Source organism: Geotrypetes seraphini, chromosome 14, assembly GCF_902459505.1.
Source record: "Geotrypetes seraphini chromosome 14, aGeoSer1.1, whole genome shotgun sequence".
Lineage (NCBI taxonomy): Eukaryota > Metazoa > Chordata > Amphibia > Gymnophiona > Dermophiidae > Geotrypetes > Geotrypetes seraphini.
In genome coordinates this window covers 21,290,098-21,318,042 of record NC_047097.1, presented here as the reverse complement: position 1 = coordinate 21,318,042, position 27,945 = coordinate 21,290,098, and the positions used below count along the sequence as shown (strand labels likewise).

At 43.4% G+C, this 27,945-nt stretch overlaps 1 protein-coding gene across 1 annotated transcript in view; it reads right to left on the bottom strand.

Moving 5' to 3' along the window:
* The window catches only part of LEO1 (LEO1 homolog, Paf1/RNA polymerase II complex component), a 49,500-nt gene extending 27,006 nt beyond the window's left edge, over window positions 1-22,494 (bottom strand). Inside the window, 6 exon segments of the mRNA XM_033920899.1 lie at window positions 1,203-1,287; window positions 1,419-1,567; window positions 7,377-7,471; window positions 13,956-14,060; window positions 15,378-16,484; window positions 22,407-22,494. Coding sequence (XP_033776790.1) covers window positions 1,203-1,287; window positions 1,419-1,567; window positions 7,377-7,471; window positions 13,956-14,060; window positions 15,378-16,484; window positions 22,407-22,464 — 1,599 coding nt within the window. The 5' untranslated portion in view covers window positions 22,465-22,494.
* Window positions 22,495-27,945: the final 5,451 nt, after the last annotated feature.

Here is a 27,945-nt window from a genome sequence, read left to right as displayed (position 1 = left end):
CTTAACCTCACTATAGCACTAGAAAATACTCTCATGAACACCACCACCACAGCAACGCCTCAACATTGTACAACTCGCTTCTGTATCCAGACTGTATTGTTACTATTCATCACAATAACCTATTATATATTTACTCTTTGCTTTCAATTCTCCTGGAATGTCCAGACTAACAATTGTAACTTGATGCATTCTTGACTCTATGTACTGTAACGTTCCTGGAAATGTCCAGTCTTCTAACTTGTAATCCGCTTAGAACCGCAAGGCACAAGCGGAATAGAAATCACTAATGTAATGTAATGTAGAGAAAAACTGTATTAGTACATTCCTGGAATCTGCTGTCAGAAGATGTGGCAAAAGCAGCTGGCATAGCAGGGCTTAAAAAACAGTTTGGATACATTCCTGGAGATAAAGCCCACAGACTGCATTAAGTAGACATGAGGGTGAGCGCAGCACAGAATCTTACTACTTTTTGGGATCCTACCAGGTACTTGTGACCTAGATTGGCCTCTGTTGATAAAAGGATATTGGGCTTGATGGACCTTTGGTCTAACCTAGTATGTTCATATGTCTTTTATGTTTTAGTTAGCATAAATTTTGTAGCCTTTGCTTTGATGTGACAATGATTTTGTTTAGGTTGGTATACTTATTAAGTATGATATGCTTTTTCAATATTATAGTACAGTATTATATAATAATATGTTGTATTTACAATGATCTATGAAGGATTATCAAGTGTGTACGCAATGAAATTGTATAAATTTATGTGATACACTTGTTGTTATATGAAAAATGAATAAAAAACTAAAACATAGGTTTACTGTCAGCAGCCTTCAGATAAGCCTGCAGTATCTTTTACCTATGTGTATTTCTGAGAACTCACAAATGGAAATACTTTTCCAACCACATTCAGCCAAATTATTCAGGTATCTGTTATGAACAAAGCTTATGTGATAACTGAATGACATTGATAAACCAACTTCATACAGAATGAATATTTTCCAATCACTAACAATCTAGGATACAAAAGAACCAGCAACCTGGAGGTGAAATATCAGACACTCTCAACTATTCACCCCTGGTCTCTTTTTAATGCAGACTTATATGAAATGGCCATCTCCTAACCCTTGGCATACAGATCAAGCCAAGTAACAAGTTAAATAGCATCAAAGCAGTAAGCCAAGGGTAAAGGACGTTAAGGATACCTTTAATTTTAACCTAGTTCTTCCTTCTTCATCAAGCATCTCTTCATCTTCAAATTCATCCTCATAGTACTGAGGATCAAAAGGCCTGAAATGAAGTACAAAATCAAGTGTGTTTCCAGCTGCTTTCATACAGTAATTCAAAGTTGATACAGTATAAATTAGATTGCTATGTCATATAGTTTTGGAAATGTGCATAAGATTTGGCTTGAGCATTACCTTGGCTCCACACTCAGAAAGTTAGGCAGTTTCACAAAATAGAGATCATTTCCCAAGTCTGTATTCACTTTAGGGATTTCCACTTCTATTCTGGTTTCTGGAATAGGTTCTTCCTCTGGCTGGTCCCGATCCATGAGATCCTCGTTATCCTGAAGGACCAATCATGGAAAAATAACTGACAGAGAAACACCATGATAAGTAAGTGTAGCGGGTGTAAAGTTGTGGAATACCCTTCCAGGAATCTTGCATTTTTGTAAAATTACAATGAATTTTAAGAAAATGTTAAAATCCCAACTGTTTGTGAATGTTTTAAGCTGAATCTTTTATTCAAACCAGATTTGAAAATTCTCTGCTGCTTATTGACCATATTTAAAGCAATATTGTTTTGTAATAATTGAACTATATATGCTTGTCAATATTTTTTGCCTGTTATTATGCAAATCGCATAGGTAATATACAGTATATAAATTTTTAAATAAATAAAAGTTGGGCAGTTATGCACATCCCACCTGTATGACAAAAAGTGACAATAAGAAGACTTGCTGTATGGTACTAGGATTTTAGAAGCTCATCTCAAGTGAGCAGAAGCCAAGCTCTGATTCTCAGAACAGAAACTCCACCAAGTGAAAAGAAGGATAAAAAAAAAAAACTGGCTCCAATTTCAATGGGAGCAGAGAAAATGATTACAAGGCCCCACACTGCTTTTTCCTCTCCTTCTACTTATGACCTGTGGTCACTAATTTTCATGTCTTAGCTGATGTTCTGTTAAGAAAATATATTACCTACAAATCTTCTCCCTTTCCATAGTAGGAGAATTATAGTTCTGACAAACATGTCTGAGCAGAAGAGGCTCCTCTGCTTTACCATCCTGAAACACACTTCATATGGACCCAAACTCAGTAATGTGTTTTTTTTAAATTTATTTATTCAATTTTCTATACCGTTCTCCCCAGGGAGCTCAGAATGGTTTACATGCATCTATTCAGGTACTCAAGGTTGTATTCACTGGAAAGCAGAGGCTAGAAATGTTGCAGTGATAATATCCACAAGCTCTAGGAGACTGATGGGGTAATCTTAGCCATCACAAGACAGTGAAAATTACAGGGGGGAATTCAGGGTGCAGCGGTACAAGGCTTTTTAGGGAACTGTAGTCTGTGATCCCCTACCAAAAATTATCATTTAATTAAGCAGATGGGAAAGAAAGAAACATAGAATATGACGGCAGAAGAGGGCCAGTGGCCCAACAAGTCTGCCCACTCAAGAACCCTCCCTCCCTGGTTTACCCATCTTCAGTTTTTCAAGTTGTTCATACACCACCTTTGGCAAAAACAAAGGGGATGTGCAAAGGAAGACTTATGCTTCTGTAAGTCTGAGAAACAGCTCTCTGCATGAAAGTGCCTGAATTTCCAAGACTCTTCTCGCCAAGACGACTAAAAAAAGTATTAAATTAATCCAATAAAAAGGTATCACCCTATTTTCCTTTTTTAAAGTTTTATTTATTAATTTTTAATTTAGTGAGTGGAATGTGTCAGGTTTTGAAAGCTCTGAAAGCTAGCCAAAAAAAGTATTAAATTAATCCAATAAAAAGGTATCACCCTGTCTTCAATGTCAAATCCAGAAGTGATGCTTCCTCAAACGGTAAGGCTCAAACGAAGCCTTACTGAGTCCCCTAAAAATAATGTTAAGATTCCATGATAGGAATTGCTGTCTTACAGGAGACTGTACCCTGAGCACTCCCTTTAAAACCTGGCCTTATCAGGATGTGAGGCCAAACAGCTCTTTTCCATTCAGGCTCTGAAACATAAGAGATCCACTATCTGCACCATGAGGGATCCCATTGCCAGGTCCAGACCAGCTAAAAGAAACCCCCAAACCACTGACACCAGGGCTTTTAACGGCTCCACTTTATCCTTTGCACACCAATGTTGAAACAACTTTCAGGCCTTTGCATAGGCCGCAAATGTTGTTAGTCTCTTGGCTCTAAAGATGATCACTATGACCACTTCTGAGTAACCTTTATGCACTAGAGCTGTGTGCGCTTAAGAGCCATGCTGTAAGACCAAAGCATTCTGGACTCTCCATGCACTGTAATTTGAGACCTCTGTCCTTTTGATGGTATACCATGGCTGACGTGGTCAATCCTGCGCCACCAGGAAAACCAACTCCGGATGGTTTGCTATCCATCATATGACCCAGCCTATCATGGGCCACAGGGGAAGCATATACAGTACGCTTTGTTCTGGTCACAGTTGAACTAGGGAATCGAAGCCGGTGCTTCCCAGCTCAAACCTGCGGCTGAAGAACCAATCGTTTTCTGCTAACAACATGAGGTCAAGCACTGACTGCCCCCATAGATGCACTATGCAATGGAATGCTTTGTGAGACAGAGACCACTTTACTCAAGGTCTGTTGGCTGAAATAGTTGGCTTGTACATTGTCTATTCCCGCTACATGTGCTGCTGAGAGTGCCTGCAGGTAGGATTCTGCCCAATGAAACAACAACTAAAAATAGTAAATATTAAAAAATAAATAAATAAACTTGGCCTCTAGACAAAGCTGAGTACTTCTGGTGCCTTCCTTCCGATTGACATAAGCCACTACTGTGGCACTGTCTGAGAAAATCCTGACCATTTTGCTTTCCAGGGATTTTTCCAGCTTTTGTAGGGTGAGTCAAATGATTTGCAGCTCCAGTTGGTTTATGGACCACTTCTTTGCGACAGTGTCCATTGGCTCTGAACTGAGTGACTGAGACAGAAATGTGCAGAGGCATGTCTTTCTCCAAAGACTCTGGAAGGAGCCACCAACGCAAGCTCCGCCACACTTCCACCTTCCAAGCTAGCGGCTTATGGAGCAAATCCATCTGCAGGGACCAACGGGACAATAGAGAGTCCTGAAAAGGATGCATATGAGCTTTTGCCCAAGAGACTACTTCTATGGATATTATCATGGATCCTAGTATCTGAAATGGTGCCAAGCCTTAAGAATTGGCATCTTCAGGAAGTCTGAAATCTGATTTTTAAGATTAGTGCTAACATAAAATTAGGGGTAAAGACCTCCGGCGGCCCCAAGGGACTCCCTGCCCCTGCAGGGGACCCTGACATACCTTGCCCTTGTATTTCCAGAACAAGGGGAAGATCACCTGAGGTAAACGAAATGAATGAGGAGGTTCTCACCGAAATTGGACCTGAAACTGCCAAAATCGGAGCTCCTGCAGCCTGTTGTGTCTGAAAAGCCTGGGACTTTCCTGATGCTGAAGCCGAGGAACCGACTGATGTGAAAAGGGAATTCCCAGCCGAACTGGTGGTAAGGGAATCCTGTGCTCCTTGACCATTGGCAGCTGGGGAACCCCCCAAGTGGGCGTCGGGAGAAGCCCAGGTGTCCCCACGATCCGAATCCGAGACACATGCGGCAAGGTGCCCTGGCCGCTGGCATCCTCTGCCGACGAGGCTTCCCCACCGCTCCAGCCTGCACAATGCTTGCACAGGTCGGCCACAAGTACCTCACTCCTGGAGCACTTTTTCCCTTTAAAAGAGCTCATTGTACTGAAAACCGCCCTAGCTGTAAAGAAAGTGCCGGTTAGTTGAGAAGAAAACACAGAAAAAAAGGCAGTTATATAGGAAAATGAGCCCTTTAGATCAGCACAGCTCAGGATTTTTTTGTTATTTCTTTTTACAGAACAGACTCCATGGTTCTCAAAGTTGGAGGGCTGACCAACCAAGGGGGCCAGCTCACCTGTTGAGGCCCACTACATAAATATGGGGAGGTGGAGGAAAGTGGGGGGAGGGACCAAGCACAAGACCCGCCGGGTTTAACACCCCCGTGGTCGGACGGATCCCCAAACAGAACCCACCCAAGCTCTATCTGGCACAAAAAGGAGAACCACATGTCCACAAACAAAGTTCCAACAGTGCTAAGAGGGGAGCTGCAAACCCTTACTACCTGCTACCGGAGACTGAGGAAAACTGGAGTAGCAACAGGGGCATGCTATATTGATATACAAGTTAGACCTCAGTCTCCACCTGCTGGTAGCAGTGAGGCATATTATCCATTAGTAAGGATTATACCAGTCTACCAAGCGATACAGAAGTGGGGGTTCAGTTGCGTGGCGGGGGCGGGTGCTCAAGGGTTCTGCTGCACAAGGGAGGGAGGGAGGGAGGGAGGGAGGGAAGGATGGAAGTTGGGCAAGGGTTCTGCTGCACAAGGGATGGGAGGGAGAGAGGGATAGAAGCTAGGCAAGGGTTCTGATGCACAAGGGATGGGAGGGAGGGAAGGATGGAAGCTGGGAAGGGTTCTGCTGCACAAGGGATGGGAGGGAGGGAATGATAGAAGCTGGGCAAGAGTTCTCCTGCAAAGAGGGATGGAGGGACAGAAAGATGCTGCAGAGGGAAGGCACAAGGGGATGGGTGAGAGGGGAGGAAACATGCTGCACATGTGGGGGAGAGAAAGGACAGAAGAATTGGAGTGATGGAGGAGAGGTGATTGTGTACATTCATAAGCCTTACGTTTTCATGCTTTGCTACCTTTTAAAGACCAAAACCTTTTATGTTATATTAATTCACACAAACACTCCATCCATCTGCTCTTGGTCCAAGCCCTCTTTCAAATTTAAGAACCTATTGTGGCCCATGAGTCAAAAAGTTTGCCCACCCCTGTTCCTCTACCCATGTACTGTGCATCTTTTTTTTTTGAAGTGGGAGCAAAATATATATATTAAATTATTCTATTTAGAATTGGAAGGTAAATGGGATGAGAAAATGGAAATTATGCAGAACATATTGTACTTTTAAAATATATTATAATATTTAGTTACCTGTTATAAAGTATTGTAGTATATCCTTTGCAAATAAAGATATTAAAAAACATTCTATTTATTTCACATTTCTAGCCCACCTATTAACTAGATAGGTTATAATAAAATCCATACATGTGTTTCCCTTACCTAGCCAACACTGTTCACCTTTCTCCAAAGGTATGATTTTTACCCACATTGGGGTGAGAGGGGAGGGTGTGGTTTTAAAACATTGTTTTTATATGGTGAAACATTCATTTCCCCATATACAAACTTTTCTTACTCAGTTACAGTGTCTTACTTTAAGTTTAAAGCTATTGAGTGAAAAAAAGCACAACGGGCCTCAGAGGTGGGAATTCAAAAACTCGATATGGACCATTTTTCGGCACAAATTGCTTGCATCAGGGGACACCTTCACTCAATCAGACAAAGCTGAGAACAACAAAAGGATCCTTGATAAGTAAATATGTAACTAAGACAAAATAGACTCATCAGGTAAATAGCGTGCATATGCCTTAGAGCTAAACCAGGAAACCCTGTGCACCTTTCTCCACAGGTAGAAGACATACATGTTATGATTTTTATATATAGTGGAGTGAGAAGGGAGGGTGTGGTTTTAAAACACTTTTCATATAGTGAAACATTCATTTCCCCGTGTAAAACTTTTCTTACTCAGTTACAGTTTCTTACTTCAGAGATATCTATAGTCACACCGTGGTTATAAAGATAAACACAATTATCAGAAATCCACTGAATCTGTACTAGTGTTACCTAACTCTTATACATAGATTTTCTATTTTCCTCAGAGTATTTTTTATTAATCTTAATATTTTAATGTTTGTTTTATAAATTTCAACATTTATTTTATTCAGACATGGAGCATAGCATCATCTGGTGTCAGAGTGTGATAGATCACAGCGCTCCTAATCAAATCATTGGCATAAAATGATCCTCCACACCTGAGGCATTTTTCCACCTGTATAAAATAAATGTTGAAATTTATAAAATAAATGTTAAAATATTAAAATGAATAAAAATCTATGCATAAGAGTTAAGTAACACTAGTCCAAATTCATTGGATTTCTGATAATTGTGTATTACTTCAGAACTATCAAAGTTGAAATGGTAGTGACAGGATACAGAGCTCTTTTTACAAGGATCCTACTTACAAGAGGCTGGCCTGGTGTCAGAGGCTTATCCTCCCCATCACTCCCTGATGAGATATCATCTGCATCTCCAAACAGATCTGCAGCATCCTTATGGTCTTTAAGAATAAACAAAAAGCTTCCATTTAAATTTTGACTACAACTGCAAATAGAAATTAAATCAAAGCAAAAAAAAAAAGGAGCATGATCAATCAGTCATGTGACACCACAATATCTACTTACAAACTGGTGGTTAATTTAAATAAATCTCTGTTCAACTCTATACTCCTCTCTCAGGAATTCCTATACTGACCCTCAAATAAACAAATTTATATTTAGTTAGGCTGAGGTCATGGTGAGAGATGGGGTAGGCAAGAAAATCCAGAATGATTCCTTGCCTATTGTGGACAAATTAGCCATTTCCAGCTTCACTGTCCTTAGGGTTTTTTTTGTTTTGTTTTGTTTTTTACAAAGCCACAGTAGACAAGCTGCCATAGTAAATGTACCGAAGCCGATAGGAATTGAATGAGCTTTGGTGCATATTTATATTTATAAATATGATGTCGTTTGTGTGTCAATCTTTGATTTGTAATAATTTCCAAATGTATAATATACAACCATACACAGGAATAGAATAAAAATGGTCCATCGACAAACTAAAAAAGCATAAAGATGATGCCATATCAATTAAAGTTGTATTATTTTTGCACTTCTTAAGGGATGTAGCGGTATATAAGAAATAAATTACATTACATTACATCTCCCAGTTAATTTTTAAATGTAAAAGTTCTGATGAAGTCAAAGTCCAGCACAGGTGTTCAATGGGATAAATATTGGTAAAATATTACCCCTTTATAAAAACCCCACTGTGATATCAAAGATTCATTAAAAAAAAAAAAAATAACACCTCCAAGGTTCAGGAGGGGCTTGACAGTGAGGAAACAATCTCTTCTGGCATGAAACAATTTCTACATCATTCCTACAATTAGATTAGAGGCAACATAGAGAGTTGCTTCCCAATGCAGTGCAACTGAGCTATGGAATAGGTTGTTTGCTAGTTTGGAGCAAGAGGCTGTACTTAACATTTTAGAAAATTAGCTAGAAAGCATAAGAACATAAAATTTGCCGCTGTTGGGTCAGACCAGTGGTCCATCGTGCCCAGCAGTCCGCTCCCGCGGTGGCCCCTAGATCAAAGACCAGTTCCCTAACTGAGACCAGCCCTACCTGCGTACGTTCCAGTTCAGCAGGAACTTGTCTAACTTTGTCTTGAATCCTTGGAGGGTGTTTCCCCTATAACAGCCTCTGGAAGAGAGTTCCAGTTTTCCACCACTTTCTGGATGAAGAAGAACTTCCTTACGTTTGTACAGAATCTATCCCCTTTTAACTTTAGAGCGTGCCCTCTCATTCTCCCTACCTTGGAGAGGGTAAACAACCTGTCTTTATCTACTAAGTCTATTTCCTTCAGTATCTTGAATGTTTCGATCATGTCCCTTCTCAGTCTCCTCTTTTCAAGGGAGAAGAGGCCCAGTTTCTCTAATCTCTCACTGTACAGCAACTCCTCCAGCCCCTTAACCATTTTAGTCGCTCTTCTCTGGACCCTTTTGAGTAGTATTGTGTCCTCCTTCATGTACAACGACCAGTGCTGGACGCAATATTCCAGGTAAGGGCGAACCATGGCCCGGTACAGCGACATGATAACCTTTCTCTGATCTGTTCGTAATCCCCTTCTTAATCATTCCTAGCATCCTATTTGCCCTTTTGGCCACCGCCGCATATTGCGCAGATGTCTTCATCGACCTGTCGACCAGCACTCCCAAGTCTCTTTCCTGGAGGGTCTCTCCAAATAATTGCCCGGACATCCTGTATTTGTTTATAAGATTTTTGTTACCGACATGCATCACCTTACACTTATCCACGTTAAACCTCATTTGCCATGTCACGGCCCATTTCTCAAGCGTGTTTATGTCACATTGCAGATCTTTGCAATCCTCCTGTGTCCTCACTACTCTGAATAACTTAGTATCATCTGCAAATTTAATCACCTCACTCGCCATAGCAATTTCCAGATCGTTTATAAATATATTGAAGAGTACGGGTCCAAGCACCGAACCTTGCAGAACTCCACTGGTTAAGCTTTTCCAGTCCGAGTACTGTCCATTTACCCCCACTCTCTGCCAGCCAGTTTTTAATCCACATGAGTATTTCACCCTCGATTCCATGGCTCGCAATTTTTCAAAGTAGTCGTTCATGCAGAACCTTGTCGAACGCTTTCTGAAAATCTAGATATACGTTGACCAGGTTGCCTTTGTCTATCTGCCTGTTTACTCCATCGAAGAAGTGCAGCAACTTTGTCAAGCAAGATCTTCCTTTGCTGAAGCCGTGCTGGCTAGTCCTCATCAGATCATGTCCATGAAGGTGTTCAATAATGTGGTCCTTTATCAGCGCCTCTACCATCTTTCCCGGTATAGAGGTCAGACTCACCAGTCTGTAGTTTCCCGGATCACCCCTCAAATTTTTCTTGAAGATCGGCTTAACATTCACCACCTTCCAGTCTTCCCGAATCCTTCCCGATTTGATCAACAGATTGGCTATTATTTGAAGCAGTTCAACTATAGTCCCATTCAATTCCTTGATTACCCTCGGATGGATATCATCCGGTCGCGAGGATTTATCATTTTTAAGCCTATCAATCTGCTTGCATACCTCATCTAGACTGACTGTCAACCCTGTTAGTTTCCTGTCTTCGTTTCCCGCATATAGCCTGTTGGCTTCTGGTATGCTGTGTATATCTTCTTTGGTAAACACAGACACAAAAAATGTGTTCGCGGGTCGTTTCCCCTTAATATATCAACAGAACGGCTTGAAGTTTTTCACCTCCTTGGCTATTTTTTCCTCATAGTCTCTTTTGGCCCCTCTTACCACCTTATGGTCTCATCCCTTCGTAATTCCCTTTTCAGAAATTTAGCGCCGTGCCCGTTACTCTGGATCGATGTTTCACCCCTGTGAAGCAGAACACTGGTTCCCAGCGTCCCCTCTACTTCTACTCCTTGTGCCGGACCTCATAGTCCATTTAGAATTAAGTCCAGAATTGCATTTCCTCTCGTATTCTCCTTGACAAGTTGTTCCAGGAAGCAATCGCTTACAGCATCCAGGAACTTGGTCTCCCTACCGCTGCCGGAGGTGCATAGGTTCCAGTCTATCCCCGGATAATTGAAGTCACCCATGATAACTTCGTGCCTCCCTTGCAGTTGTGTTTAATCTCGTCCATCATTTCTCCACCAATTTCTTCGGACTGCCCTGGGGGTCGGTAGTAGATGCCAATCTTCGTTTCTGTTCCATTTGTTCCCAGAATTTTGACCCATAGAGACTCTAACTTATTCTTCGTGTTCTGTCCGGTAGACTCAATTCCCTCTTTGAGGTATAAGGCAATGCACCCACCTTTTTGAGCCACTCTGTCTCTGCGGTATAGCTTGTATCCCGGTAGCAGAGTGTCCCAGATGTTTTCTTCGTTCCACCATGTTTCCGTGATACTGATGATGTCAAGGTTATCTTTTTGTGCCACAGCTTCTAATTTACACATCTTATTCTTCAGGCTCCTTGCGTTCGTGTACATATACTTGAGTTTGCGACCTGTTACTCTCTTGCATTTCCTTCACTCTTGTGTCCCTTTCGATCTGTCAGGATTTATGTCTTGCTTATGATCCGGTGAGTCTTCCCCGCTATCTTTCTGCACGGTATCCTCTGGGTATACCGGTTCCCGAACCATCGACTCTCTGTCAACTGTCAGCTTCCCCTACTTCTTAGTTTAAAAACTTCTCAATTTCTCTCTTGATGTTGCTTGCAAGTAGCCTCGTTCCGTCTCCGCTGAGGTAGAGTCTATCCTTCCTGAATAGCTTGCTCTTCCCCCCAGAACGTCGTCCAGTTGCTCACAAAGTGGAATCCTTCTTCCTCACACCAGCGCCGCATCCACACATTAACTGCTTGCAGCTCCTTCTGCCTCTTCTCGTCCTGGGTACAGGCAGGATAGAATGCTTCCCTCTGCATTCTGGTCTTCAGCTTCCTTCCTTGCATCCGGAACTGGTCCTTCAGTACTTCCCTGTTGTAGTTCCTGTTGCTCACGTTGTTTGTCCCCCACATGGATCACCACCACCGTATCTTCCTCTTCCACGCTGTCGATGATCCCGTTGATGCGGCTCACTATGTCTTCTACCTTGGCTATGTCTTCCTCCCGCTATGTGGCTGTCAACTTGTCTAATGATGGAGTCCCCTACGATGATTGCTGTCCTCTCCATCTTCTCTTGCTTCTCTAGCCGCAGGTCTGTGTCCCTGGTGTATGTCCATCTCTCCAGCCATAGGTCCATGTCCTCTGTGCACCTCCATCTTCCCTCATCCTGGCGTTGGCTTGCACCGGACTCATCTTCTTGTGGGTTCTCTCCGCTGTTTCCAGATCTCGCTGCTGTGTCTCCCATTTCTTCCTTGTGGTCATCCTCCAGATGGTCCTCACTCTCTGTAGGTGTATCTTGACAGTTCTACTGTTGCTGGTGATTTTCCACGGCCTCCCTGTATGCCTCCTCGATGAACTTCTCTAACTCTTGGACTTCTTCCTCGATGGTTTCCTCTGTCTTGACATTCTCTGCATCACTGTTCTCCTCCTCCACTGCTCAAAGTGCTTCCAGGGAGTCTGACTTGTTTCTTCAGGCTCTCCAGTTCCCCGCATCGAGTGCATACATAAGACCGCCTCCCAGACGGGAGGTAGTCATACATATGGCAAACGGTGCAGAAAATTGGGTAGCTCAACTTCCTGCTTCTGTCTGCTGCTTCCATTGCTGCCTGCTTGCCAGTCTCCTGAGGCTGTCCTCTATGTCTGCTGTTCTCTGTGAGTGCTGCGGTTGCCCTCTGCTCTACTTGCTTGTTTGTGTGTCCTCTGTGTCTGCTGCGGTTGCCCTTTGTTCTCCTTTGCAGTGACTCGTCCCTTCTCAAGGCCCTTCGTAAAGGTGCTCGCGCTAAGACGAGCGCTTTTAACGCTCACCTTTGACAGGCACCGTTGGCCCCTTCCCTTTTAAGGGGGAGCTCCAGTGGATGACATCTGGAGTGGGAGAAGCTAACTCTTGCCACTTGCCCCTTGCTCTCTCCTGCCTTCCCACCCCTGCTGTTTCTCTCCTGCCTTCTCTCTCCTGCTGTTTCTCTCCTCTGTCTCTCCCCTGCTGTTTCTCTCCTGGCTTCGTTCACATGCCTCTACCTGATTGCTGTTGGCCCCTCCCCTTTTAAGGGGGAGCTCCGGTGGATGATGTCGGAGGTGGGCGGAGCTAACTCTCAACGCTTGCCCCTTGCTCTCTCCTGCCTTTCCTCCCCTGCTGTTTCTCTCCTGCCTTTTCTCTCCTACTGTTTCTCTCTTGTCTCTCCCCTGCTGTTTCTCTCCTCTGTCTCCTCTCCTGGCTTCGTTCACATGCCTCTACCCGATTGCTGTTGGCCCCTCCCCTTTTAAGGGGGAGCTCCGATGGATGATGTTGGGAGTGGGCGGAGCTAACTCTTGCTGTTTGCCCCTTGCTCTCTCCTGCCTTCTCTCCCCTGCGGTTTCTCTCTTCTGTCTCCTTTCCTGGCTTCGTTCACAAGCATTTATGAATCCAGAATGTATGAAGCATTTATGAAGCTAGAAAGCATTTATGAATCTGCTTTTACTTAATTCCCCACCCCTTTTACAAAACCGCAGTATGTGTTGTTGTTTTTTATATATATATGTTTATTGAACACTGCAACCAAAACATACAGACCAGATCCATAACATACCAAGTACAGAACAATAACAGAGTAGATACTCATACAAAGGCAAAAAAGTAAGCCAGCTGAGCATCGGAGCTGTTACCGCTGCTGCTGGCTCTAAAATCCACGCTACGGTTTCGTAAAAAAAAGGGGGGGGGTCTATTATTAGTTATTCACTTGTTGGAAGGGGTTATATTATAGAAGAGGGTTTTATCTTGTCTGATTTGTGTATTGGTATTATTGTATGGATTTATATTGGGTTTTTCTTTGAAATTTGCATTGGAGCATATCTAGCACACATCAGTAACTCTAGCTATAAGATAGAATAAACAAAAATAAAAGTTTTAATAAAGCTCTTATAAAAAATTGTACTTTCAATGTCCTCCTAATATAACTGTATTTTCAGCATATCTTCACAGTACACAGGGTTTGAAAACTTCCCCCAGAACCTACTCACCAGGGCAAAGTGTACTTACCATGCACTCCTGCCACCCCCAATAAATTATTTTCTGAGCGTGGCAAGAAGAGGATGGCAAGAAGAGGATGGGGTAGGACTTAGTTCATACTACATTTCTTCCCTAACAAATGCACAGTCCTCTTTCCTTTCCCACACAGTCCTCCCAGTCATCTCATTCTCTTCTATTTTTTTCCCCTCCCACTACCTGCTGCAACCCTTGTTTTGTCTTTCCATGCCTTGCTTGAAGCCAAAGATGTAGCCGCCGTCTCCCAGGACCGCAATCAAGACAGGCAAACTGAATGGACTTTTCAGTCCTTGAAAATAATTTCCACCTTTCTAATTTGGCAAGCTCAAATATCACCTTTTAACATAAACCGTTATGTTACCTTTCTGTTGTTCTCCATCACTCTCCATATCCGAATCTGATGCAATTGTTTTCTTATGTCGCTGACGTACAATTTCTTCATCACTATCGCTGCCTCTGGCAAATGCTGTGAAAATCAAGAGAAGACTCAAATAAAGGAACTCAAACCATTTTAAACTATCAAATTCTAAATGCATGCACAAGACTACTACTGCACATTTTAAGATTTGCTGTAAAGAGATAGTGTAATATTTTAAAAAATTTCTTCACACAGGGTGTGGAGGAGGTATGGAAGACTGATAGAATGGCCTTCCACTGTTCATGGTGAAGACTTAAAAGTAAGAATTAAAAAATAGCTAGAGATAAGGACAGAGAATTCTCAGTTTTAAAGAAGTGAAAACAAAATTCAGCTAGCATTTATGCCACTTATAAACTGAACGAACATTATAAGGCACGCTCGAATCTGGCCAAGTTAAGTACATTGGGATTACTAACCTTTGGATATCAGTATCAGCATTTTTATTGCTATTATTTTCTGTCTGAATTTTGAATTGAACACTTTAAATATATTGATTGGACACTGAGCTTACGGAGATATATTGCTTGATTTTTTACTTTATTATTTTGATTTTGCACATATATACTGAAGGATCTGGGGATGTATTACAACTTGTTACCCATTTGGGTAAAGTCAACAACTTGCCTAAACAGGAGTTCCTGGGCAGAATTGTTAAGACTTAGGACCGTCTATACACATTTATATTTAAGACTGGTTGTTATATTATTTTGAGCAATTGAATCTAGATCTCCATAGCCTCTTAATTCTGAAAGATTTTTAATATATTTAGCTTTCTTATCTTTATTTATTTGGGTTTCTTGGTACAAAGACTTATAAACTGGAACATCAAATAGACTAGACGAACCTTGCGGTCTTTACCTGATGCCACAACCCATATTTTTAGGTTTCCAAAAGTAAAATCTTTCTTTATAACTTATATAAACAACCATCCAGTTAATGAAGACATCTCTTCCTTTTAAAAGCATTACAAACTGCATGAATCCACATTACTATTACAATCCTACAAATATGTGATGACCAAAAAGCCAAAGTGAACTGGGTAAAGTCTTCTAGGCAATTTTTATCTAGATGGTTTGAAAATGTTATCCTTTTGTTTCACTTTAATAATAACTGACTATTTTGTGCAAATCTTTTAAGTATTTTGGTAGTGAAGGAGTCTAAGAATGTCTACTATAGCTGAAGGTGTTGGAATATAGAAAAAAATGGGCATAAACACAGTTTTAATATCAATCCTAAACTACATCCGTTATTTTTTCTGGTTAAGTGGTTTTTAATTAAAGCAGTCCAAAATTGCAATAAAAAAAATTGAGGAAAAATAGATCTAAATGAAAGCCCAAGTGGACACATGAAAAATAACAATCCCACCTGATTTATGTTCCTGTTCATCCTCCTCATCCGAATTCTGGGGCTTCTCATCCTCCTCATCTGAGTTTTGAGGCTTTTCCTCCTCATCCGTGTTCTGGGCCTTCTCCTCCTCTTCCTCCTCATCCGAATTCTGGGGCTTCCGCTCCTCCTCCTCCTCCTCATCTGAATTCTGGAGTTTCTGCTCCTCCTCCTCATCTGAATTCTGCACCTTTTGATCTTCCTCCTCCTCGTCTGAATTCTGCACCTTTTGATCTTCCTCCTCCTCGTCTGAATTCTGCATCTTTTGCTCTTCCTCCTCGTCTGAATTCTGCACCTTTTGCTCTTCTTCCTCCTCCTCGTCTGAATTCTGCACCTTTTGCTCTTCCTCCTCCTCCTCGTCTGAATTTGGCATCTTTTGCTCTTCCTCCTCCTCGTCTGAATTTGGCATCTTTTGCTCTTCTTCCTCCTCGTCTGAATTCTGCATCTTTTGCTCTTCCTCCTCCTCATCTGAATTCTGCATCTTTTGCTCTTCCTCCTCCTCGTCTGAATTCTGCATCTTTTGCTCTTCCTCCTCCTCGTCTGAATTTGGCATCTTTTGCTCTTCCTCCTCCTCATCTGAATTCAGCATCTTTTGCTCTTCCTCCTCTTCCTCATCTGAATTCTGGGGCTTTTCCTCCTCCTCTTCTGAGTTCTGGGGCTTCTCCTCATCTGACAGATCACTCTTGTCCTCTCTGTCCCACTTTTCATCCTCTGAATGTGCATCCTTTTCAGATTCATCAACCTCTGAGTGATGGCTACTACGATATGACCTATGTCCTCCATCTTCCTCAATATCATCATCATCATGAGCTTCTGAACCACTCTGCTGGTCCATATCTGACTGGTCATTATCTTCATGATCAGAATGTGGAGATCCTTCAGAATGTACATCTGATTTTTCTGATCTGTTGTCACTAACACTATGGTGGGAGCCTCCTTCATCTTCACTGTCATCTCCAAACAGTTCCTTATTGCTGGGCTTTATTGTTTCTCTGTCTTCATCTTCTCTTTCACTTTCACTTCCAGAAGGGTTGCTACCTGACCCCACATTTTCTTGGTCAGAGTCAGAACCAGATCTAGAGTCGGAATCTACAAATTAAGGATTTCATCCAGTTATCTTCATTCATTCAATAATGTATAAAGTATTTGACCTTATAAGATTAAACCTTTACACAACTCTTCCACAAAAATCCAGATAAACCCATGAAGTTTCTATTGAAAGCTCCGATCTAAATTGCATTTGAAATACCATGATAGATACTGACTGCTGGTAAAAAAAAAAAGCTAAATTAAAAAAAAAAAACAAACAAACCACAGAGTAACATGATGTGCTGAACACAAGAAGTTGTGTTAGTCCTGAGCTCTGAATTAGAGAATGACACAGGGACAGATTTTTCCCCATCCCCATGGGAACTCATTTTCCCATCCTGGCAAGTTCTTTTCCTGTCCCTGCCCCGTTCTTGCAAGCTCCGTCCTCATCTACACAAGCCTCAAGCACTTTAAAATCATAAGCGTTCGAGGCTTGTGCAGTGAAGGCAGAGCTTACAGGAATGGGGCAGGGACAGCGACAAAACTCATGGGGACGGGACTGGGAAATTGAATTCCTGGGGGGAGGAGGAAAATTTTGTCCCCGTGTCATTCTCTACTCTGAATGTTGCCCTAAAAATATGACTCTGCTTGCAGAATGTTATCAGAATTAGAAAGTAGTAAGTTAAATTGTGACAGATAACTTTTGAAACATCAGGAGATGACAAGAAAGCCTTTAACAAAAGGCCAAGCAATGTAATAAAACTGGGGAAAACCAACACAAGTTGCCAATAGCTGTTAAAATTGATTAATAAAACACCCTTTGATAAGTGTCCCCCATATCATCCTAAGATTCATTTGTTTAAATGACTGCCTGACAATTGCCTGCATCAGGGGCACAATAACTCTTATTTTAAGCATAACTATCACATAGATAAACTCATATACAGTGTGAGGCAAAAAAAAAAAAAAAAAGTAAACTCCTAGAGGTTTTTTGATGTTATCTCAGCAACTGCTTGGAATTTCAGCTTTATTTGTTGTTTATTATCTTTAAACATGGCAAAATGACAGACTTAACGTGGCCACATTGATTTTTGTGTGTTCAAAAATGACTGCATTGTAAAACCACCATTATTTGAGAAAAAAAAAAACACAATAGAAAATGCGATACCAGTTTACTGCTAAAATGTCAGTAACATCTATATAACAAGATAATTAAACCCCCTTTTACAAAACCGTGGAAGCGATTTTTAGCGCAGGTTGGCACACTAAATGCTCTGCTCCCAACGCTCATAGGAACTCTATGAATATCGGGAGAAGCGCAGAGCATTCAGCGCGCCAGCTTGTGCTAAAAACCGCTCTTGCGGTTTTTTTAAGGTGGGGGAAATGTGGTTTAATAGTAATATGTAAGTATGATGACTAAATAAGTACATAAAATTCCTTTTTGAAATTCAAAGTAGTTCTGAGAAAACAGCAAAAAAAATCTCTAAGGGGTTACTTTTTTGCCTCATCCTGTATATTATAAATAGTAACATATGGGAACTTTTGATTCTAATTTTAATATATAAGAGCTCTATATAAAGACAGAAGAACATTAAGAATGACTTGCGCATTTAAATTATAAATGATAAATAAATAAGAATTAATAAAAAAGAAAGGATAAATGGATTCAAACTACTTTCACGGAAGGTCAATACCCACAAGACCAAGGAGAAATCATAATCACCCCAATACTGAAAGACCACAAAATAGATACCCCTTCCAATTACAGACCCATCGCTTCAATTCCATTATATGTTAAACTAACAGAAGGTCTGGTAGCACAATACCTCACAAATTACCTTGAAGACCACAACCTACTTCACCCCACACAATCAGGGTTCAGATCAAACCACAGTACAGAGACACTACTAGTATCTCTACTAGATATAGCCCGACAGCACCTTAGTAAAGGAAGAAGGATGCTGATTATCCAACTCGACCTCTCTGCCGCATTTGACCTGGTAGATCACACCATACTTCTTCAGATTCTAGAAGCCATAGGGATCTCAGGCGGGGTATACAATTGGTTCCAAGGATTCCTCAAAACAAGAACTTACAGAGTAAAAACAAAAGATCTCTTATCGGATCCCTGGTCTAACCCCTGTGGAGTACCTCAAAGGTCACCTCTGTCGCCTATGCTCTTCAACCTCTTCATATCCTCCCTTGGTACCATTCTAGACAACCTAGAAGTAACTTCATTCAGCTAAGCAGACGACATAACCATACTCCTCCCCTTCGACTCACAAGACCCCACCCCAATAGACAACCTGAAAAAAACATTAGAAGCAGTGGAAAAATGGATGCTAGACCACAAACTGAAGCTCAACCCAGACAAAACAAAATTTCTACTGCTTGAAAAGGACAAAACCCCATCTATAACCAAATTAGAAATAACCAAATTGTAACTCCTCGGAGTTACAATAGACAGATGCTGCACCCTGCAGGTCCAAATCAACAAAACTACTCAAAAAGCATTCTTTACTATGCGCAACCTACGAAAAATAATAAAATTTTTCGACAAAGATCAATACAGACTTATAGTCCAATCCCTAGGCCTGAGTCTAGTGGACTACTGCAACATCCTCTACCTACCATGCCCCACATCTAATATAATAAAGCTCTAGCCGCACATGCACAATCCCACCTGCGTGCGCCGGTTTTCCATGAGCTGTAGGTCTCGCGCCTAGCTGTGCCAGTGGCTTGCCTGCTCTCCACCTCGCGCAGTCCGGAGTTTATTTTAAAAGAACAAGCCACGTCAGCTCCTCCCACGAGCCGCTCCTGCGTCGGAGAAGGCTTCCGACACAGGCGCGATCGTGAGAGAGGACACCCGGCACCCTCAAACCCCAAAATGTGTCAACGGGAACGCAGGAAGGGAAGGGGGGGCGGGGCAGCAAGGGACGAAGGGAGCCATGGCGCTATTTTGTCGGCTCCCACACACAACCTACTCCTCCCGCGGCCCGGACAACGAACTCCACAGAAGCAGTGTGGCCAAACCAGCTCCCCGCGGCCCAGCAGAGGCCCCACGCCAGAGTGCGTCGGCAAAAGATGCAGAAGCCAGCTCCCCCGGAGCCCAAATCCCAACAGAGCCAGACGGAAATAGATAAGGTAAAGGGGAAATGGGATCTTGAATATGGTTAGGTAAAAGCAGGACTGGACGGTGGGGGGGAGGTAAAAGCAAGGGAGAAGGGCTACTGCTGGACAGGGGGAGCACGGAAAGGGTACTACTGGACAGGGGGGGAGGTAAAAGCAAGGAAGAAGGGCTACTGCTGGACAGGGGGAGCAGGGAAAGGGTACTACCGGACAGGGGGGGAGGTAAAAGCAAGGGAGAAGGGCTACTGCTGGACAGGGAGAGCAGGGAAAGGGTACTACTGGACAGGGGGGGAGGTAAAAGCAAGGGAGAAGGGCTACTGCTGGACAGGCGGAGCAGAGAAAGGGTACTACTGGACAGGGGGGGAGGTAAAAGCAAGGGAGAAGGGCTACTGCTGGACAGGGGGAGCAGGGAAAGGGTACTACTGGACAGGGGGGAGGTAAAAGGAAGGGAGAAGGGCTACTGCTGGACAGGGGAGCAGGGAAAGGGTACTACTGGACAGGGGGGGAGGTAAAAGCAAGGGAGAAGGGCTACTGCTGTACAGGGGGAGCAGGGAAAGGGTACTACTGGACAGGGGGGAGGTAAAAGCAAGGGAGAACGGGAGCACGGAAAGGGTACTACTGGACAGGGGGGAGGTAAAAGCAAGGGAGAAGGGCTACTGCTGGACAGGGGGAGCAGGGAAGGGTGCCGCTGGACAGGGGGGAGAGAAAGAAAAAAAGAAAGAAAGAAAGAAAAGAAAAGCCTAAGTCTGCACATATATTCTAGCACCCGTTAATCTAATGGGCTTAAACACTAGTACTTAATAAAACAACTACAGACTGTACAGAACACAGCCCTTAGACTTATCTACTCACTTGGAAAATTTGATCAAATCACCAACACCTAACAGAAGGTTATCATGCGCTGTACTGGGCCATGGTGTGCCCTCACCTGGAGTACTGCATCCAGCACTGGTCGCCATACATGAAGAAGGACACGATACTACTTGAAAGGGTCCAGAGAAGAGCGACTAAAATGGTTAAGGGGCTGGAAGAGTTGTCGTATAGTGAGAGACTGGAGAAAGTGGGCCTTTTCTCCCTTGAAAAGAGGAGACAGAGGGGAGATGATCGAAACATTCAAAATACTGAAGGGAATAGACTTAGCAGATAAAGACAGATTGTTCACCCTCTCCAAGGTAGGAAGAACAAGAGGGCACTCTCTAAAGTTGAAAGGGGATAGATTCCATACAAACGTAAGGAAGTTCTTCTTTACCAAGAGAGTGGTAGAAAACTGGAACGCTCTTCCAGAGTCTGTTAAAGGGGAAAACACCCTCCAGGGATTCAAGACAAAGTTGGCAAGTTCCTGCTAAACCGGAACGTAAGCAGGTGAGGCTGGACTCATTTAGAGCACTGGTCTTTGACCTGGGAGGCCACCGCTTGAGCAGACTACTGGGCACAATGGACCACCGGTCTGACCCAGCAGCGGCAATTCTTATGTTCTTATGGAATTGGAAAAGCTATGATAGGTTAAACCTTTCTTTTTGGTGGGAAACATTATGGGCTCCTTTTACAAAGGTGTGTTAGGGCCTTAACGCGCGGAATAGCGCGCGCTAGCCACTACCGCCTCCTTTTAAGCAGGTAGTAATTTTTCAGCTAGCGCACACTATAGCACATGATAATCCAGTGCGTGCGCTAAAAATGCTAATGCACCTTTGTAAAAGGAGCCCTATGTTGTATTACAGGTTTTAAAAGAATGAATGCAGAACTGGGAAACAACAGGTTTAAAGAAATATGGGGTCCGATGGAAACATATGTCAAATAGAAGATTGATTTGGTAAATCATTAATTCCTGGAATTTCTTAATTTTCCACACACATCCAGATAGAGAGGGAGGAGGGTAATTTGTTGTTAATATTTGTTCAAATACAAGTGCTGTTATTTGTCACTTCTGAACACATATTTGTTTGCGCTTATTGTAAGTCTTGAAAATTAATAAAGATTTAAAAAAAAAAAAAAAAAAAGATGGGGGAAATCCACTGCTTATTCCTAGAATAAGCAGTATAAAATCTGTTTTACTTCTTGGGATCTTGCCAGGTTCTTGTGACCTGCATTGGCCACTGCTGAAAACAGGAGGTCTTGATGTACCTGTGAACATAAGAAGTTGCCTCCGCTGAGGCAGACCATAGGTCCATCCTGCCCAGCGGTCCGCTCCCGCGGCGGCCCATCAGGCCCATTGCCTGAGCAATGGTCTATACCTATCTATACCCCTCAATCCAATCTATACCTCCTCAAGGAGGAGGAGGAGGTGGGCTAGTGGTTAACAGCTGCTGCCTCAGCCCCCCTGAGGTTTCAAGTTCGATCCCAGCCTGCTCCTTTGCCCCAGGTACCACAGTTAGATTGTGAGTAGTTACCATATGGCTCCAGAAAAAGGAGGACGTATTGAGACATGGGTTTTACTTCTGCTGAAAGCAAAAGGAAGTAAGGACAGATAGAGACATCTGGGCTTTACTCCTGTTGAAACCAATGGAAGTCAATGATGTCTCAATCCGTCCTCCTTTTTCTGGAGCCATATGGTAACCCTAATTGTGAACCTTTATGTGGACTGTCCAGCCACTAACATAAGGAAACCGAGGGGGAGGAGGTAGTATCCTGAGTAATTTATAACTAACAAAAGGATCTCACTTCCTAGGCGACAAAGTAACCACTAAGCGCCTGACTCTCGTTAATGAACAACACCGGTCCAGCACAGTGTACGGGTGTCACCGGGGTGACTGAGCTCGACAATCCCGACACAAGATAGCCGAAGAGGCCTAACCGGCGGCGGACATATCCGACAATCCGAAGAGCAGCCGCGGCCATCCTACAAAGCAAATTCACCTTTCTGATCATTGTCGCTATCTGCATCGCTCCCGAACAAATCCTTCATGTCAGCCATCGTGCACCCAAGAAGCCCTGCCTCTCTTTCGCCACAGTGCCGTAAAAGAGACGGAAAGCAACGCAAAGACGCGATTCAGCGGCCCGTGGATCTGAGCATGCGTAGGAGGCTTTACGGCCATCTTGCAGATGGCAAAGAGAGCCGGTTGATCGTGTCCGAAAGAAAAAAAATGCAATTATGTGACTTTTTTGAGCAGAGAGAGCTCTTAGCAACAACGTCACTTTGCACTTTGTTTTGTTCACGAGCAGATATCGAGAGAGAGAAGCCGTCAAGTTACTCAAGGCTAGAAGGGCGATTGTAAAGCAATCTCTGATCTGTTTCAATATAGGACCTACAACTCTGCTTTCAATGGCTAGAAATAAGGACTATTAAAAATCCCACATTACTCTGGGAAGTAAATTCAAAAGCAAGACTGGCCAAAAATCGTATGAAACTGGGTAATTTAACCGCTCTAGAGTAGTGGTTCCCAACCCTGTCCTGGAGGACCATCCGTAAGGTGACCATTTATTTATTTCATCAAAAGGGGACATCTATTAATTCTCAGTCCCGCCCCCAATCCCGCCCTAGCCCCGCCCCCAATCCCGCCCTAGCCCCGCCCCCAATTTCTTCCATTCATTTTTCATGTACACATAACATCTTCATATTAATTCATAATGGTAACCTTAAAACTAAAAAAAGTACAAAGCACACTATACGCAGAGAAGATGTTAATTATCATTTATATTTGGGGGGTTTCAAAGATGTCAAGGCAAATGACTTTAAAATATGCAATATCACCTCAGTAACTATAGAAAAATAGATAAATATAGTGCAAAATATAGACAGCAGATATAAATTCTCAAAACTGACACATTTTGATAACTAAATTGAAAATAAAATAATTTTTCCTACCTTTGCTGTCTGGTGATTTCATGAGTCTCTTGTTGCATTTCCTTCTGACTGCATCCTTTCTTTCTTTCTGCACTCAGACCCAACAATTGTCCCTTTTTATTCCCTCCCTCCCTCCTTCCTTCCTATGTCCTCAATGCCTCCTTCCTATGTCCTTAGTGCCCGTTCCTGTGTCCTTTAGTGTCCTCGGTTCCTCCTTCCTATGTCCCCATCACTGCCTTCCAGTCTTTGTCTCTACCCCCTCCCCTATGCTCTGGCATCTCTCTCTTCTCCTTTCCTTCCTTCCTTCCCACTCCACCCCATGGTCTGGCATCTCTATCTCCTTCCGATCTCTTTCCTCTCCTTCCATCTCCCCCTCCCACTCCATTATCTCTTCTTCCTTTCTCTCCTTCCTTCCTCCTGGTCTGGCATCAGTCTCCTCCCCCTCCCCCCCATATACCCTGACATCTCTCCCCCCTCCATGGTCTGATAGCTCCTATGGTCTTTGCATCTCTTTCCTCTCCGCTCCGTTCCCTGGTCTTCCTTTTCCCGGCACGCACACGTTAGAGCCCAGAGCGTAGGTTCAGTTTGTATGCAGAAGTCAGCATCGGCGGCAGCAGCAGGGTTAGTCGGTGCGGAGAACACTGCAGGGGTTTGGCGCTGGACCAACCGTCCCCTTGTCCCCGCGCACAGCTTCAGAACGCTGTCCCTGAAAACGGGACATTTCAGCGTCCCGAAGCGGTGGCTCGGGACAATGGGACGGTCGGTCCAATAACGGGATTGTCCTGTTGAAAATGGGACGTATGGTCACCTTAACCATCAGCCAGTCAGGTTTTCAGGATAACCTAATGAATATGCATGGTACAGATCTGCATACATGTCACTCTATTACTTGCAAAACTCTCTCATGCATATTCATTAAGGCTATCCTGAAAACCTGACTGGCTGATGGTCCTCCAGGACACGGTTGGGAACCACTGCTCTAGAAGACATAAAAACATATTTTACCATAGTAAGACATCTTCTGGAAAAATATTACAACTCATTGCACTTTAGCACTACTGTAACACAAATTCTAAATTGCAGGGCAGTTGTAGAAGTTCTCATGACTTGGCTAGGAGAAGGGAAAGAAATGGGACAGGCTTCTTGGATCGATTGATCGTCCCATAACCCAGGGGTGTCAAACTCAATCACCTTAAGGGGCCGAAATCTAAAACACAGGCTAACTTGCGGGCCAGACCCCACCTCATAAAATGCTAATTATAACACCATTTTTTCCATTCATTTGTCATACACACACACACAATATAATCTTATTAACACCTAATGGTTAACCACAAAATTAAACTACACAAAACACACTGTACAGTATGTTTCTCAACATTCATTCCTACCAGAACACAGATAACCCCTATGCAAATATGGGACCAAAAACTAAAAGTACTAATTTTTTTTTTTTTTTTAAACACCCTAAGATTCAAGATTCTGCATGCAGAACAACCCCCAGGGAAAAAGAAACAGATTAAAATGCTCAAAATTGACACAATTCAAACACTAACTTGAAAATAAAACCATTATCCCTATCTTTGTTGTCTCCCTCCCTCCATGCTGTGCCTCCCTCTGGCAGGTGTTTAACCTTCAGGTCGGCTCCAACCTGGCTGTTTTATGCGGCCCATGGTCCGATGCCCTCCGGTGTCATAGTGTGGTCGGTTCCCTCCTCCTCACAGCCGTAGTGTGCACGGAGCCACGTGCAGCGGCTCCTTGTGCGTCCTGCATCTGAACCGGAAGCCTTCTCTCTGACATCACAACATCAAAGGAAATGCTTCTGGATGAGGTGTGGGACGCGTGAGGAGCCACTGCACGTGGCTCCGTGCACATTACGGCTGTGAGGAGGAGGGAGCCACAGCCACAAGGTAAAACTGGGGACATCGGACAGCGGGCCGCATAAAATGACCAGGCGGGGCAGAGTTGGCCTCAGGCCTTGAGTTTGACACCTGTGCCATAACCCAACAAAAGCATTAAGATCAAACTCAAAAATCTTCTAGTTGTCCCTTCCCTATGTCATCTTTTCTACAACAGTAAAACAATCTTTACCAGCTCCTCTCCGTGAGGAGTCATCTACTATAATAAAACCCTAAGCGCGCATGCGCACTCCTACTTGCGTGTTCCGTTTTCCATGATCAGTAGGTCCCCGGCAGTAGGAGTATGCATGTGTGCTTAGGATTTTGTTTTTCTGTAAGCATACTCGAGGACCTCAAGGTGCTGTTGATCGATCTGGCCTGCTCCCTGCTCCCATACTGCCTTGCCGTAGTGTATTTTTAAGTTCTGGCCAGACAGCGGGAAGGAAGGAGGGGGAGGAGGATGTGTTTAAGGAAGCTGTTTTCCTGTAAGCACACTCGTGGACCTCAAGGTGCTGTTGTTCGGTCTGGCCTGCTCCCTATGTGCCTTGCCATAGTGTATTTTTAAGTTGAAAGACGCGGCGGCGGCTCCTCTCACGATCCCCACCTGCGTTGGAAGTCCAACGCAGGCGGGGATCATGAGAGGAGCTGCTGGGGTACCTTGTCGAAGGCTTTTTGGAAATCCAGATATACAGTCTATAGGGTCACCTTTGTCCAGCTGTTCGCTTATCCCTCAAAGAAATGCAGTAGGTTCGTTTGGCATGATCTTCCTTTATAGAAACTATGCTGGCTTGTTCTCAACAGATTATTTTTTTCTATGTGCTTACTGATATTTTCCTTGATCAATGATTTGGCCATCTTCCCCAGAACTGAGGTTAAGCTCACCGGTCTGTAGTTCCCCGGGTCGCCTCTCGATCCTTTTTTGAAGATAGGTGTAACATTTGCTATCTTCCAGTCCTCCAGGATTACACCTGTTCTCAAGGATAGATTACAAATCTGCCGCAGTAACTCCTGTACACTGCTGTATGCCTGTTGGGCTGAGCCCCCTTCTCCTGGATGCTTCTCAGGTGTGGAGATAGCTGACTTCATTTTAGAGCTGCACATGGCCAAAGAAAAACATTGTTCCCTATCTGGTTTACACCTTTAAATCTGCTAGCCTAAACACAGCTAGTCTGCATTAACTAGCTTTGAAATTGCTAGCCCCAAGTAACTCAGTGTTGCTAAGCTTTAAAGGACAATATTATTCCCCACAGAGTATGTAGGATACACTCCTGGCCATTTCTACCTCTGGAATGAGCTGGTAGTGTGGAATAGATTCTGTAGAAGAAATTCCTTGAAATCAACTGAACTTTAAGTTTATTTGTTTTAAGTTTGCATTAAGAAGTTATTTAAGGAATACAGTCTAATAATATTACAAGGCTAGTGGTTCAATGAGTTTATCTGTATGTGATCCTCTGGGAGAAGCCTAGTTACATAGGTTTGATTTCTAGATAAAAGCCTTTTGGTCCCAGGTTACTGCAAAGACAAAATTCATAGGCCTAGATTCACTAACCTTCCCGATCCTATTCGATCTGTGGCAGGCCGACTGATCCACAACGCATCATGCAAATAGGGATGATCAGAGGCACACACCCCGACCGCACGGATTGCTGGAGAACGATCCTGATGCATGTGCAGACCATCTTCTTTCCTCCGCACAAGGAAGAGCAGGAAACTTTTTTTTTTTAAACAGAGCTGAAAACTTTACTTTTCGCAAGCCTGTTGTTTTAACCTGTGGATTTAAAGCACGGCTGCACTACAGCGTGCAGCCCCGTGTTAAAACCATGGAGTCGGGGCAGCAAAAGCAGGAGAGTTGGGGCAGAGAATAGGAGACTTGGGGTAGCAAGAGCAGGAGAGTTGTGGCAGGGAGCAGGAGAATTGTGGCAGGGAGCAGGAGAGTTGTGGCGGCAAGAGCAGGAGAGTTGTGGCAGCAAGAGCAGGAGAGTTGGGGCAGAAAGCAGGGTTTTTGCACAAGCGACTGGTCCTCATCAGTCACTTGTTTTTATATCAGCCAGCCCAGTCGGTGTGCCTGCATTTGTTTAGTGAATTGAGGTCCTTCCTACTTTGCACGCCGTTTCCCCTCATTTGCATGCGCGGATCAGATCGGAGGATGATTGGCCACGAGGTTACATGATCAGTACATGATCGCAAACATAGGCAGAAGTACGCTACAGGGCTTCAAAGAAGGTCTGGACAGGTACCTGGAGAACAAAGGGATTGAGGGGTACAGATAGTAGAGGTAAGGTTATAGGGACAGGATTAGAGGTAAATTACAAAATTAGTCAGAGACCACTGTTCAGGCAGTGGGCCTGATGGGCCGCCGCGGGAGCGGACCGCTGGGCAGGATGGACCTCTGGTCTGCCCCAGCGGAGGCAACTTCTTATGTTCTTATATAGTGCAACCATGCTACAGCGTTGTCAGACTTTTCATTCATGACTACAGGACTTTAGGAGCCCTGGTGCATGTTCCCTAGTTGAGAAGTGTTGTTGCCATGGGATGGTTGAACTGGAATGGGGGGAGAGTTGGGCAGTTGTGAATGAAAGCTCATAGCATCATAACCTAAAGGCTGTTTCTAACAGAGCAGACAGCTCATACCTTAAAAAAGACAAAAGATACTTTGATATTTTAAAAAAATGTATTTACTGTAGTTTATAAAGCATATGAAAATGATATATTT